The sequence below is a fragment of the Blennius ocellaris genome (assembly GCF_963422515.1).
Source record: "Blennius ocellaris genome assembly, chromosome: 3".
Taxonomy (NCBI): domain Eukaryota; kingdom Metazoa; phylum Chordata; class Actinopteri; order Blenniiformes; family Blenniidae; genus Blennius; species Blennius ocellaris.
In genome coordinates, this window is record NC_137652.1 from 28,920,520 (window position 1) to 28,934,231 (window position 13,712).

At 47.0% G+C, this 13,712-nt stretch overlaps 2 protein-coding genes across 2 annotated transcripts; both read left to right on the top strand.

Moving 5' to 3' along the window:
• Positions 1–2,480: 2,480 nt before the first annotated feature.
• On the top strand, positions 2,481–8,427 carry LOC308145255 (equilibrative nucleoside transporter 1-like; the record flags this gene model as incomplete). The annotated part of the gene is made up of 11 exons (XM_080516624.1): positions 2,481–2,561; positions 2,946–3,118; positions 3,265–3,404; positions 5,965–6,099; positions 6,154–6,290; positions 6,459–6,534; positions 6,617–6,684; positions 6,850–6,958; positions 7,043–7,128; positions 7,367–7,566; positions 8,316–8,427. Coding segments are annotated over 11 exons (1,317 nt in total), but the record flags the coding sequence as incomplete, so codon positions are not given.
• Positions 8,428–10,475: 2,048 nt separating this feature from the next.
• Positions 10,476–12,588, top strand: acyp2 (acylphosphatase 2, muscle type). Its single transcript, XM_080520644.1, has 4 exons — positions 10,476–10,567; positions 10,733–10,749; positions 11,046–11,155; positions 12,350–12,588. The coding sequence occupies exons 1-4, from the start codon at positions 10,513–10,515 to the stop codon at positions 12,462–12,464; spliced, it is 297 nt and encodes a 98-aa protein (XP_080376770.1). The 5' UTR covers positions 10,476–10,512; the 3' UTR covers positions 12,465–12,588.
• The last annotated feature ends 1,124 nt before the right edge of the window (positions 12,589–13,712 follow it).

Below are 13,712 nucleotides of genomic sequence, written 5' to 3' on the forward strand. Positions count from 1 at the left end.
ATCAACTAATGCAGGTGATTGGAAGTGAAGTGACGGCTGCACGGCCTTCTGCTTCATGTTGTTCTGATCTGTAATTTCCTCCTCGCCACTACACACAAACAAAGTCCACACGGCCGCTGATATGACAGGCCAGAGGTCAAAGGTCAGCAGAAGTGATTCTGCTGAGACGGCAGAGAGACGAGAGGGTCTGAGAGGCAGACAGCGTGACGGCGGGAGGAAGAACCAGCGGGGGAAACGTCGAACTCGGGACTCAATAGCAGCCGATAAGCAGTCCTGAGGCAGGAGGACGTCTGGAGGTAAACCTGCTGTTTACCGCTCCCACACACACACACACACACACACACACACACACACACACACACACACACACACACACACACACACACACACACACACACACACACACACACACACACACACACACACACGCACACACACACACACTGCACTGGACTGACTTCCTCCGGGGAACGCACCACGTTGCTCAATCTGTAGCGCCCGGCTTGTTTCAGCTCAAATCAGCAGATTTCACTTTCACTACAGCCACTTTGTGAGAACATGTGTGTGAACACACACCGACGATTTCCAATAATGTTCACGTTTCATCTTAATCAATCTGTCAACAGTCACAGGCTCATTTAAAGCTGCAGGCTTCAGTGTCAGAGGAGCGTTGGCTTTGAAAAGACGGCGACCATTAAAATAGAGGTGTTGAAATCAGTGAAAGGCTGTGATTGGACAGTCGTCCCACCGTCCCAGAACACAGCGTAGCGCTGCTGCGAGATGTTCAGGACAATAAAGTCCTCAAGTCTCATTAAAGCCTGAATGTCTTGAATGGCCGTCCTGGTTTCCCTCTGACGTCTGACTGACCTTGAACTGTGGACGGACTCAGCAGGGGGCTCTGACTCACTTCACCTTTTATAAAGAGCAGAACCACAGAAAGGTTTGTCCCTTCTTAACTTTTCTGGAAATATTCTGCTCTTATTTTGAAAGATCTCCAATTCAGTGTGACGGTGTCGAAAGGACTTTAGGTCTGAAAGCATTTTATATATTTAAACGTATTTCAACATTTCTCCTGATTAAAAGCCATAAATTCATGTTCATAGAATCTACCTGGACCCTCACAGATTCACACCTCTGGTCCTCACCTGGTCTGGTCCTCACCTGGTCTGGTTCTCACCTGGTCTGGTCCTCACCTGGTCTGATCCTCACCTGGTCTGGTTCTCAGGTTCTCACCTGGTCTGGTTATCACTTGGTCTGGTTATCAGGTCCTCACCTGGTCTGGTTCTCACCTGGTCTGGTTATCAGGTTCTCATCCGGTCTGGTTCTCACCTGATCTTGTTCTCAGGTTCTCACCTGGTCTGGTTCTCACCTAGTCTGGATCTCACCTGGTCTGGTTCTCACCTAGTCTGGTTCTCACCTGGTCTGGTTCTCAGGTTCTCATCTGGTCTGGTTCTCACCTGGTCTGGTTCTCACCTAGTCTGGTTCTCACCTGGTCTGGTTCTCAGGTTCACATCTGGTCTGGTTCTCACCTGGTTTGGTTCTCACCTAGTCTGGTTCTCACATGGTCTGGTTCTCAGGTTCTCATCTGGTCTGGTTCTCATCTGGTCTGGTTCTCACCTGGTCTGGTTCTCAGGTTCTCGTCTGGTCTGGTTCTCACCTGGTCTGGTTCACACCTGGTCTGGTTATCAGGTTCTCATCCGGTCTGGTTCCCACCTGATCTTGTTCTCAGGTTCTCACCTGGTCTGGTTCTCACCTAGTCTGGTTCTCACCTGGTCTGGTTCTCACCTGGTTTGGTTCTCAGGTTCTCGTCTGGTCTGGTTCTCACCTGGTCTGGTTCTCAGGTTCTCGTCTGGTCTGGTTCTCAGGTTCTCGTCTGGTCTGGTTCTCACCTGGTCTGGTTCACACCTGGTCTGGTTATCAGGTTCTCATCCGGTCTGGTTCTCACCTGATCTTGTTCTCAGGTTCTCACCTGGTCTGGTTCTCACCTAGTCTGGTTCTCACCTGGTCTGGTTCTCACCTGGTTTGGTTCTCACCTGGTCTGGTTCTCAAGTTCTCCTCTGGTCTGGTTCTCAGGTTCTCGTCTGGTCTGGTTCTCACCTGGTCTGGTTCTCAGGTTTCAGCCTTCAGAGTAAAATGTCAGTCAGTTCACCAAAAGACAAGTGAGTCCAAACAACAATACTACTACTTTGAAGTGTGTGTGAGTTTTAGGTTTAACTTGTGTTTCTCTTGCTCTCTCTCTCTCTCTCTCTCTCTCTCTCTCTGTCTCTCTCTCTCTCTCTCTTGCTCTCTCTCTCTCTCTCTGTCTCTCTCTCTCTCTCTCGCTCTCTCTCTCTCTCTCTCTCTCTCTCTCTCTCTCTCTCTCTCTCTACACACACACACACACACACACACACACACACACACACACACACACACACACACACACACACACACACACACACACACACACACACACACACACACACACACACACACACAGGTATCGGGCCGTCTGGTTGATCTTCTTCATGCTCGGTCTGGGGACGTTGCTTCCATGGAACTTCTTCATGACGGCCACAGCGGTATGACATCACTTCCTGTTAGGTGGCCCTCTCAGGCTCCAGGATGTAATCGATTACATTTGAAAGTCTAGATTGCAAACTGTGCAGTGAACTTCTATCGTTCAGTCTGTCAGAGATCCTGTTCTGAAGAGTAATGTGTTACTTTACAAAAAGCAATGTGAACTTTGTAGTTCATTACTTGTAACAAAGTCTGTGTAATAGATTACTTTTTGTATGGTGATATCATTGATGTCTGACAGGAATTACCTGTACATAATAAAGTCAAGAGAATGAATTGATTGACTGTGACAACAATGTGTAAATAAATACATTCCATAATAAAGAGTTAATTATCTGTGATGAGTAATATGTTTGAGGACTTTTACCTTCCCTCCTCCTCCAAAGTATTTCACTAGTCGTCTGAAGGAGCCCTCATTGGTGGACAAATCGGCCAATCAGACGGAGGCAGCCGGCGACTCTCGAGGCGTTCTGGAGGCCAAGTTCAACAACGTGATGACGCTGTGCGCCATGCTGCCGCTGCTGCTGTGCACCTGCCTCACCTCCTTCCTGCACTCGCTGTGAGTCCCTCACCTGCTGGACCCGCCTCCTCTCAGCCAATCACAGTGCTCCTTACCTGCTGCCTCACGCCAGCTCTCAGCCAATCACAGTGCTCCTTACCTGCTGCCTCAGCCAATCACAGAGCTCCTGCTTCTCATCCAATCAGGATCTCCCAGCGCCTGCGTGTGATGGGCAGTCTGGTCATCATCATGTTGGTCTTCATCGTCACTGTCATCCTCGTCAGAGTCCCCATGGAGCCGCTGCCCTTCTTCTCCGTTACCATGGTGAAGATCGTCATCATCAACTGTGAGCTCGGCAGTGTTTGTTTGTTTGTTACGTTACATTGTTGTTGAGTTGAAGGTGCTCAGAACGGTAACTCAACCTCTCTGTTTGTTTCTAATAAACTTTGTTTGTTTGTTGTTTACAGCCTTCGGCGCGGTGCTGCAGGACAGTCTGTTGTGTTGACTCGTTTGTTTGTTTTTTGTGTACAGCCTTCAGTGCGGTGCTGCAGGGCAATCTGTTGGTTGACCGTTTTGTTTGTTTGTTGTTTATAGCCTTCGGCGCGGTGCTGCAGGGCAGTCTGTTTGTTGACCAGTTTGTTTGTTTTGTTTGTTTGTTGTTTACAGCCTTCGGCGCGGTGCTGCAGGGCAGTCTGTTTGTTGACCAGTTTGTTTGTTTTGTTTGTTTGTTGTTTACAGCCTTCGGCGCGGTTCTGCAGGGCAATCTGTTTGTTGACCGGTTTGTTTGTTTTGTTTGTTTTTTGTTTACAGCCTTCGGTGCGGTGCTGCAGGGCAGTCTGTTTGTTGACCGGTTTGTTTGTTTTGTTTGTTTGTTGTTTATAGCCTTCGGCGCGGTGCTGCAGGGCAGTCTGTTTGTTGACCGGTTTGTTTGTTGTTTACAGCCTTCGGCGCGGTGCTGCAGGGCAGTCTGTTTGTTGACCGGTTTGTTTGTTTGTTGTTTACAGCCTTCGGTGCGGTGCTGCAGGGCAGTCTGTTTGTTGAGTGGTTTGTTTGTTTGTTTGTTGTTTACAGCCTTCGGCGCGGTGCTGCAGGGCAGTCTGTTTGTTGAGTGGTTTGTTTGTTTGTTTGTTGTTTACAGCCTTCGGCGCGGTGCTGCAGGGCAGTCTGTTTGTTGACCGGTTTGTTTGTTTGTTGTTTACAGCCTTCGGTGCGGTGCTGCAGGGCAGTCTGTTTGTTGACCAGTTTGTTTGTTTTGTTTGTTTGTTGTTTACAGCCTTCGGCGCGGTGCTGCAGGGCAGTCTGTTTGTTGACCAGTTTGTTTGTTTTGTTTGTTTGTTGTTTACAGCCTTCGGCGCGGTTCTGCAGGGCAATCTGTTTGTTGACCGGTTTGTTTGTTTTGTTTGTTTTTTGTTTACAGCCTTCGGTGCGGTGCTGCAGGGCAGTCTGTTTGTTGACCGGTTTGTTTGTTTTGTTTGTTTGTTGTTTATAGCCTTCGGCGCGGTGCTGCAGGGCAGTCTGTTTGTTGACCAGTTTGTTTGTTTTGTTTGTTTGTTGTTTACAGCCTTCGGCGCGGTTCTGCAGGGCAATCTGTTTGTTGACCGGTTTGTTTGTTTTGTTTGTTTTTTGTTTACAGCCTTCGGCGCGGTGCTGCAGGGCAGTCTGTTTGTTGACCGGTTTGTTTGTTTGTTGTTTACAGCCTTCGGTGCGGTGCTGCAGGGCAGTCTGTTTGTTGAGTGGTTTGTTTGTTTGTTTGTTGTTTACAGCCTTCGGCGCGGTGCTGCAGGGCAGTCTGTTTGTTGAGTGGTTTGTTTGTTTGTTTGTTGTTTACAGCCTTCGGCGCGGTGCTGCAGGGCAGTCTGTTTGTTGACCGGTTTGTTTGTTTGTTGTTTACAGCCTTCGGTGCGGTGCTGCAGGGCAGTCTGTTTGTTGACCAGTTTGTTTGTTTTGTTTGTTTGTTGTTTACAGCCTTCGGCGCGGTGCTGCAGGGCAGTCTGTTTGTTGACCAGTTTGTTTGTTTTGTTTGTTTGTTGTTTACAGCCTTCGGCGCGGTTCTGCAGGGCAATCTGTTTGTTGACCGGTTTGTTTGTTTTGTTTGTTTTTTGTTTACAGCCTTCGGTGCGGTGCTGCAGGGCAGTCTGTTTGTTGACCGGTTTGTTTGTTTTGTTTGTTTGTTGTTTATAGCCTTCGGCGCGGTGCTGCAGGGCAGTCTGTTTGTTGACCGGTTTGTTTGTTGTTTACAGCCTTCGGCGCGGTGCTGCAGGGCAGTCTGTTTGTTGACCGGTTTGTTTGTTTGTTGTTTACAGCCTTCGGCGCGGTGCTGCAGGGCAATCTGTTTGTTGAGTGGTTTGTTTGTTTGTTTGTTGTTTACAGCCTTCGGCGCGGTGCTGCAGGGCAGTCTGTTTGTTGAGTGGTTTGTTTGTTTGTTTGTTGTTTACAGCCTTCGGCGCGGTGCTGCAGGGCAATCTGTTTGTTGAGTGGTTTGTTTGTTTGTTTGTTGTTTACAGCCTTTGGCGCGGTGCTGCAGGGCAATCTGTTTGTTGAGTGGTTTGCTTGTTTGTTTGTTGTTTACAGCCTTCGGCGCGGTGCTGCAGGGCAGTCTGTTTGTTGAGTGGTTTGTTTGTTTGTTTGTTGTTTACAGCCTTCGGCGCGGTGCTGCAGGGCAATCTGTTTGTTGAGTGGTTTGTTTGTTTGTTTGTTGTTTACAGCCTTTGGCGCGGTGCTGCAGGGCAATCTGTTTGTTGAGTGGTTTGCTTGTTTGTTTGTTGTTTACAGCCTTCGGCGCGGTGCTGCAGGGCAGTCTGTTTGTTGAGTGGTTTGTTTGTTTGTTTGTTGTTTACAGCCTTCGGCGCGGTGCTGCAGGGCAATCTGTTTGTTGAGTGGTTTGTTTGTTTGTTTGTTGTTTACAGCCTTTGGCGCGGTGCTGCAGGGCAGTCTGTTCGGCATGGCCGGTCTGTTACCAGCTTCCTACACAACTCCCATCATGAGCGGTCAAGGACTCGCTGGCACCTTTGCTGCCTTCGCCATGATCTGTGCCATCGCAAGTCTGAACGTTTTATCAACAAACAATCCATGAACAATCAACAAACAATCAATACATGAACAAACAGTAACGTCTTCACCTTCCTTCCTCTCAGGTGGATCTGAACTTAATGACGCAGCATTTGGTTACTTCATCACAGCCTGTGGAGTCATTTTTCTCTCTATCCTCTCCTACGTCATGCTGCCTAAACTGGTAACACACACACACACACACACACACACACACACACACACACACACACACACACACACACACACACACACACACACACACACACACACACACACACACACACACACACACACACACACACACACACACACACACACACACACACACACACGATGCCGTTGTGTGCAGGAGTTCTTCCAGTTCTACCAGCAGAGGAAGCAGAGGACAGACGAGCAGCAGAACTCCGTCAGTTTGACGCAGAAAGGTAAAAACACACGAAGCAGATTGACGATGACAGACGTGTGTAAACACTGATGTTGTTTGTCGTTGTTACTGTTGTTGTTCAGACGGTAAGGACCCAGCAGATGATCAAACGAGACCACAGAAGGTGTCCATGCTGAAAATCTTTCAGAAGGTCGGGGACGTGCTGCAACTTAAGAACTTAATAAGAACACAGTGAACAGCAGACCAGCAGCAAACTGCATTTACCAACAGAATCAGTACTGTCCATCAAATCCATACATTTCAGGGAGAAACAAGACAGCTGCTCTGTGACCTTGATGTGACCTTTGACCCTCAGATCTGGCTGCTGGCCCTGTCAGTCTGCTTCACCTTCACCGTCACCATCGGGACTTTTCCAGCCGTCACTGCAGACACACGCTCCTCGCTCGCTGACGGAGGCTCCTGGGGTGGGTCACCTTCTTCTTCTTCTTCTGTGAAGGTCACATGATCCACTTTGTGATTGGCTGACGGTTCCTGCCTTTGATTGGCAGAATTGTACTTTATCCCCGTCAGCTGCTTCCTGCTCTTCAACCTTTGTGACTGGAGTGGGCGGAGCTTAACAGCATTCTTCATGTGGGTGAGTTTGATCAAAACAAAACAAAAATCTGCACTTTCAAGATTTACCGGGTGTGCAACGCTGCCCCAAGAGGTGGGGCCCGGCCTTACAGTGTGTTTCAATTTATGCATTTCCAGATGTAATTTAACAAATGTATGTGTGTGTGTGTGTGTGTGTGTGTGTGTGTGTGTGTGTGTGTGTGTGTGTGTGTGTGTGTGTGTGTGTGTGTGTGTGTGTGTGTGTGTGTGTGTGTGTGTAGCCAGATAAAGACAGTCTGATCCTCCCAGTGTCCATCGCGTGTCGTGTGCTCTTCATTCCGCTCTTCATGCTGTGTAACGTTCAGCCTCGCCTCAATCTGCCCGTCTACTTCCACCATGACGGCGTCTTCATCGCCTTCATGGTGCTCTTCGCTTTCAGTAATGGATACCTGGCCAGCCTCTGCATGTGCTACGGACCAAAGTGAGTCAGCAAACTCTCTGCAACTCCTGACTCAGCATCTCACTGCTGACTCAGCCTGTAACTGCTGACTCAGTGTGCAACTGCTGACTCATCCTGTAACAACTGACTCAGCTTCTCACTGCTGACTCAGCGTGCACCTGCTGACTCAGCATCTCACTGCTGACTCAGCCTGTAACTGCTGACTCAGTGTGCAACTGCTGACTCAGCCAGTAACTGCTGACTCAGTGTGCAACTGCTGACTCAGCGTGCACCTGCTGACTCAGCATCTCACTGCTGACTCAGTCTCACAGCTGACTCAGCATTTCACTGCTGACTCAGCATCTCACTGCTGACTCAGCATTTCACTGCTGATTCAGCATCTCAATGCTGACTCAGTGTGTCAGTGCTGACTCAGCATCTCACAGCTAATTCAGCATCTTAATGCTGACTCGGCTGTAAACACACAGCCTGTCAAGGTTTGAAAGAAATGAGTTCTACAGTTGTGACTAAAACAGCCGTCACATCGACCCCGGAGAGCCAAACTATGACATGATCTTCTACCAGGAGGACATAAAACAACATGGCGGCCTCATGGTCCACAACCTTGTGTAAAAATTATTCAATCAGCATTCCTCCATCTGACTGGTATTAATGATGGATATTTACATGAACCTGGTTCCATAAATTCTCAGACTACATATATGTGCACAAGACCAACTCTAAATATGTTTCATGAGAAAGAAACTGATGAGCATTTGGTTGTTTTCCAGGAATGTCCTTCCTCATGAAGCCGAAACAGCCGGAGCAATCATGGCCTTCTTCCTGTCTCTGGGCCTGGCTCTCGGGGCGGGTCTGTCCTTCCTGGTCAGAGCGCTGGTCTGACCAGGAAGCAGCTCGTGAACTCACCTCTGGACCTGCAAGCAGCCATCAGACCTGCGTCCAAGTTCTAGTATTCAGTTTTACAGGGGAACTGAAAGTGTGGTTCAGGTTTCCTTGGGGGGGCGCCAGCAGCAGCAAATATCTGGGGGGGGGGGGGGGGGTTGGGTGGGAGGGGGGTTCTCCCATGATTTTCTTCCCTTTTAATTTTTGATGATTTTTGATAAGAAATAAGTTGAACATAAAACTATAGACAATTTCATTGTTGTTGATTATGTGTGGAGGCAAATGAGAGGTTCCAATGAGCTTCAGTGTAAAATCACCAGAGTAGCAGATACAACAGTTAAGGCCAATTCATCCTCATGAGAACAAGACGAAAGTGGCACGACAAAATGACGTCATTTCCTTCAGCGAGCTCCTTCTGGCCGAACAAATTTGTTCCAACTGTCCTGCTGAACTGTGTCGGAGCTGCTCTGCTGGAACCTCTGCAGTGACGTGTGCTGCTCATGGTTCCAGCTCACTGATCAATGTCAGTCACATTTTAATCATATTTAACTTCAAACATCACTACTGTCTGAGCGCCGCAGCTCGTTAAAACGCTGTGATGCACCTGAACGCATCACTAAAAGCCTTCAGCTCCTGCAGTTAAAACCAGACAAACATCAGGCTCGTATAAAAACTCTTTCATTACTGAACCACTTCAGAGAAATGTTTCTGACAGCACAGGAGGAGAGAGAGAAACTGTGCAGTTGAAAAGTGAAAACGTTGTGAGAGGGCGGGGCCTGCTGTGAGGGGGCGGGGCCTGCGTGTTTGGCGGTGTCTTGCGGAGTATGAAGAGTCCTGCCGAAAAAGCTTTAGTTTCCTGCAGCTTGCTGACGTCACTGCCGAACTTTGGTCTCGTTCTTATGGCTTCATAAAGGGAGTCTGCAGGAGCCGTCAATCTCCACATGAAAAGCTTTTCACTGGCAGGAGAGTCAGTTAATATCTGTTAACAGTAACATCTTTTTTGTGGAAAACGTTTTCTGTCTCATACTTGGTGTGAGACAGAGAATCTGCAAAGTATTAGAATGTATATAGACATTACCATATGTATAATACCCCGTGCACAAACATCATCTACTCACTGTCGCCTCCTGCAGGCCACACAGAAACTCACACACACCAGGGAACAAAAACTAAACGTTTGATTGGGAAAGGGCAGCGGGAGAAGACTGTTGCCAGACCTCCTGCATTGTCGATATAATTATCCTGCTTATTTACAAGTGGAAGGAGAAAACGTTTGTTGCGTGTCGGGACACAACGACAACGGTGCTCGGAGGCCGTGGCTGTGGAAACTTGACAAAATGCCACTTTTCAGAAACGCTGCCAGCGCTCATGCTCACCACAGCCATATGAGCTGCTTCTTCTGCACATGCTCAGTAGAGCCAATCAGAACAATGTTTCTTCTGTGGCATCACGACTCCCAGTCCGTATTCTCCTCGACTTAGTAGTTTTATTTTGACAGTCACCGTGATAACGTGGTCTGTCTTGTTCTCCAGTCATTAATGTTTAGAGCCCCATGTTCTCTGCTGCGTGTGTGTGTGTGTGCTTGTGGTACGAAAGGAACCACCAGCGCCAACATCATTTTTAGTATTTCTGCCATTTCCGTGAAAATTGACATCATTTTCAAATTTCTTTGTGAATACGAAAACTTTCTGAAACCAAAACACAAAAACGATGTGTTTTAACTTGAAACGTTGCCATGGAAACGGCGCATGAAGCTGATGGTGTGAGAGCAAATTGTTCACAATTAAAATGTTGACCTTGTTCTTTCAATCTTTGTTGTTTTGTTTTTCGAACGTGTTTTGAGAATGACTTTTATTTTGTCAAGTACATACAGGAAGTCCAGTGTCATAGTCTGACGACGGAAGAATGACTTACCTTCAAAGTAAAGTCCCCCACGAGTGTTCCTAAGTGCCTTGGCTGAGCCCAGCAGCTTTTATTTTGGTGGGAAGTGGCGGGGTGTTGAATGTCAGAGTTAAAAATAAAGTGCAGAATTTGAGTGACATGTTTCTGTCTCTGCTTTTATTTTGTGTGTCTGTCTGCAGCCTCATGGCTCAAAGCAAACTGACCTCAGTGGACTTTGAGATATTTGGGAATGTGCAGGGTAGGTCACATGGCCGTGTGTGTGTGTGTGTGTGTGTGTGTGTGTGTGTGTGTGTGTGTGTGTGTGTGTGTGTGTGTGTGTGTGTGTGTGTGTGTGTCAGTGTGCAATGTCATATTTATGAACGAGATCTGATTGTGTATTTGTTCTACTGTTCTACCTGTCCAGGTGTTTGCTTCAGGATGGTGAGCTTCACACACACACACACACACACACACACACACACACACACACACACACACACACACACACACACACACACACACACACACACACACACACACACACACACACACACACACACACACACACACACACACACTGATAAAACTTTGAACTCTTCAGTAATAGTGTTGTTGGAATTGTGTGTGTGTGTGTGTGTGTGTGTGTGTGTGTGTGTGTGTGTGTGTGTGTGTGTGTGTGTGTGTGTGTGTGTGTGTGTGTGTGTGTGTGTGTGTGTGTGTGTGTGTGTGTGTGCCAGTACACAGAGGATCACGGTCGCAGCCTGGGGTTGAGCGGCTGGGTGAAGAACACCCGGCAGGGCAGTGTGGTGGGTCAGATCCAGGGAGCAGAGGACCGGGTGGAGGAGATGTGAGTCTGACACCGTTGGATAATAATAATAAATTGTATTACTAACTAATCAAATGAACAGCCTCTATCAACAGTGGAACAATAACTTTATAGATCAAAAGTGGAACAATCTTTTTTATTTCAACAACATCCCACCTTCAAGTGAAGCACGAGCCTCTTCTTGTTTGGACTTTTTCATTCTTTTACTAGCTCCCGAATCGTATTGACGTTTGGAAGCTCTCTCTCTCTCTCTCTCTCTCTCTCTCTCTCTCTCTCTCTCTCTCTCTCTCTCTCTCTCTCTCTCTCTCTCTCTCTCTCTCTCCTGACTTGGTGGTGGTATTCTACGCGCCTCTCGGCAAAATGCAGGCGCATCCTTTGCGCATTTGCAGAGAATGATGATACTTTATTGATCCCGAGGGAAATTCAATTCACTTGCGCAAAATGGGGCCCCCCATGGATCGCGGGGCCCTACGCACAGCGCGTGTTCTGCGTGTAGGGAGGGGCGGGCCTGTGTATAGCCATGAAGATATTAATATATCATCACCATTATTAAGATTGACAATGAACAGAAACGTAAACACATTTAAATACCTTTATACATTTTAAAGATGTACAGGAGGATGTTCTTTTTCCGGGTGGATCATCAAGACTATTGGTCTTCCCAATTGTCAATCATTCTGGTGATCTATTATGTAAGGCCGTCATACGTGCTCGTCCCCGGGTAGCGTGGATCTATTAGTTTTCACTTTCTGCACATGCGCGCTTTCAGGTATATATGGTGAGCTACGCCTTCAGCTTTTAAAAATGTTTGCTTGTCGTAAATAGACTTTCACTGACCGGTGGCGAGTCTGACTTAGTGGAAAAAGTGCAAATCTTCTTGTAAAGTGAGCTTGTGTGAGCGATGCCGACTTGTGACTTGTAAACAGAGCGTGCACGAGGAGAACTGGGCTCGTGCACGTCTCTCGCACACGTTTTAGTAGGCGTTCCGTCTCGGGAGCAGGTACAGCGTTGCGCATGTGCATTTTTTCAAAAGGTGGAGAGGGCGGTTCTTTCCTAAAATTCGGGAAAATCCTCCTGTACACCTTTAATAAATGAAGAACATTATAAAAAAAAAAACAAGAAAGTAAAGCACAACTGCTCCTGTGAAGAGACTCAAGTAGGAATAACGTTTGAAGATGTTTGTGTTTCCTACATTGTTCTTCTTGTGTTTGTCAGGAAGTCGTGGCTGAAGAACGTCGGCAGTCCAAGTTCCCGTATCGACCGGGCGGTTTTCTCCAACGAGAGACAAATCTCCAAACCAGAGCTTCAAGGCTTTTGTACCCGCTACTGAGCATACTCACCATGCTAACCGAGCTAATGATGCTAACCATGCTAACCGAGCTAATCTCCCGCCAGAGCTCATCACATGTCGGTCACCTTTACCCTGAAGCTGGACTCTCTGCTCCTCGGAACACAATAAAAGCTTCATGGTTCACCTCCATTCCTTCTATTTTGGCCAAAAGACAGTCGTTGTTTGTTTCCTCTACTGCAAGTAGTACTCAAGTACATGACTATTGTTGTAGTCCAGACTATCTCACCTGAGATCGAGTCAAGACCAGGACTTTAAGGGTCTGAGGCTGAATCAAGACCAAGATGTTGAAGGTGTGACTGGACGCCGGTCTGCAGTACTCTGAGTACTACACTACCAACAAGTCCATGGCTTCACTGAGAGGTCTGTCACTCACGAGGAGCTGTTTTATCCTCGTTCACTAAATAAAAGTGAAAATGAATCTCACTTATATAGCGCGCTTTGTAATAGTAATCCTAAATAAAGTTCACCTGGAGCCACAACAAGAAATTCAAGCTTTAAAATGATGAGAAAACACAAACCTGCAAGTACTTTAGATGGATTTACCCAAACAGTAGTTAAAGTTAAGTTTATAAAATCTGAAATCTAGAAACAGGAAGAGTTAAAGCTTTAAACTGTTTTGAAAGTCTTGAACATTTATGTCTTTTATTTTACGGTTTTACCTTTAAAAACATTGTCTATTTCATTCCTGCACATTTTAATGTTTATTTTCTGGTTTTAACCATTCAAGCAGTTTCACTATATTCCGCCACTGTTTAAGATGTTCGAGGCTTTTTTAATCTTTTCAATCCACTTTAAACTGTTGTCTGAGGTTTAGCAGCTATTTAGCTCTTGCATCAGAGCTTTTTGAAAAGTTTTTTTTCACATATTGAACATCACTGGAAAAGTAAAAGAGATTGTCAACATTGATTTGAACTGTACTTTTCTTTTTTGTGTCAGATGAGTTTACACAGACGACTCAATGAATTAATTCAGTGTCATTGAGCTGCAGGTGAGGAGGGTTTATGTCAAACTACTGAACTTTACAAGTGAAAATGCAAAGTATTCTTCTTTACAATCGCTCATTTTCCTCCGTTGTGCTGCTGCTCGGGACCTGCTGGGTCCGATCAATGTGCTGTCGTCAGCAGCGTTCGCCACCAGGGGGCACCAACACCGGTCAGTGGGCATCAGAAGTGGACCGGCGCTCTGGAAGGAGGCAGGTCGGTGTCTGTGGCACATCACCTGGAACCT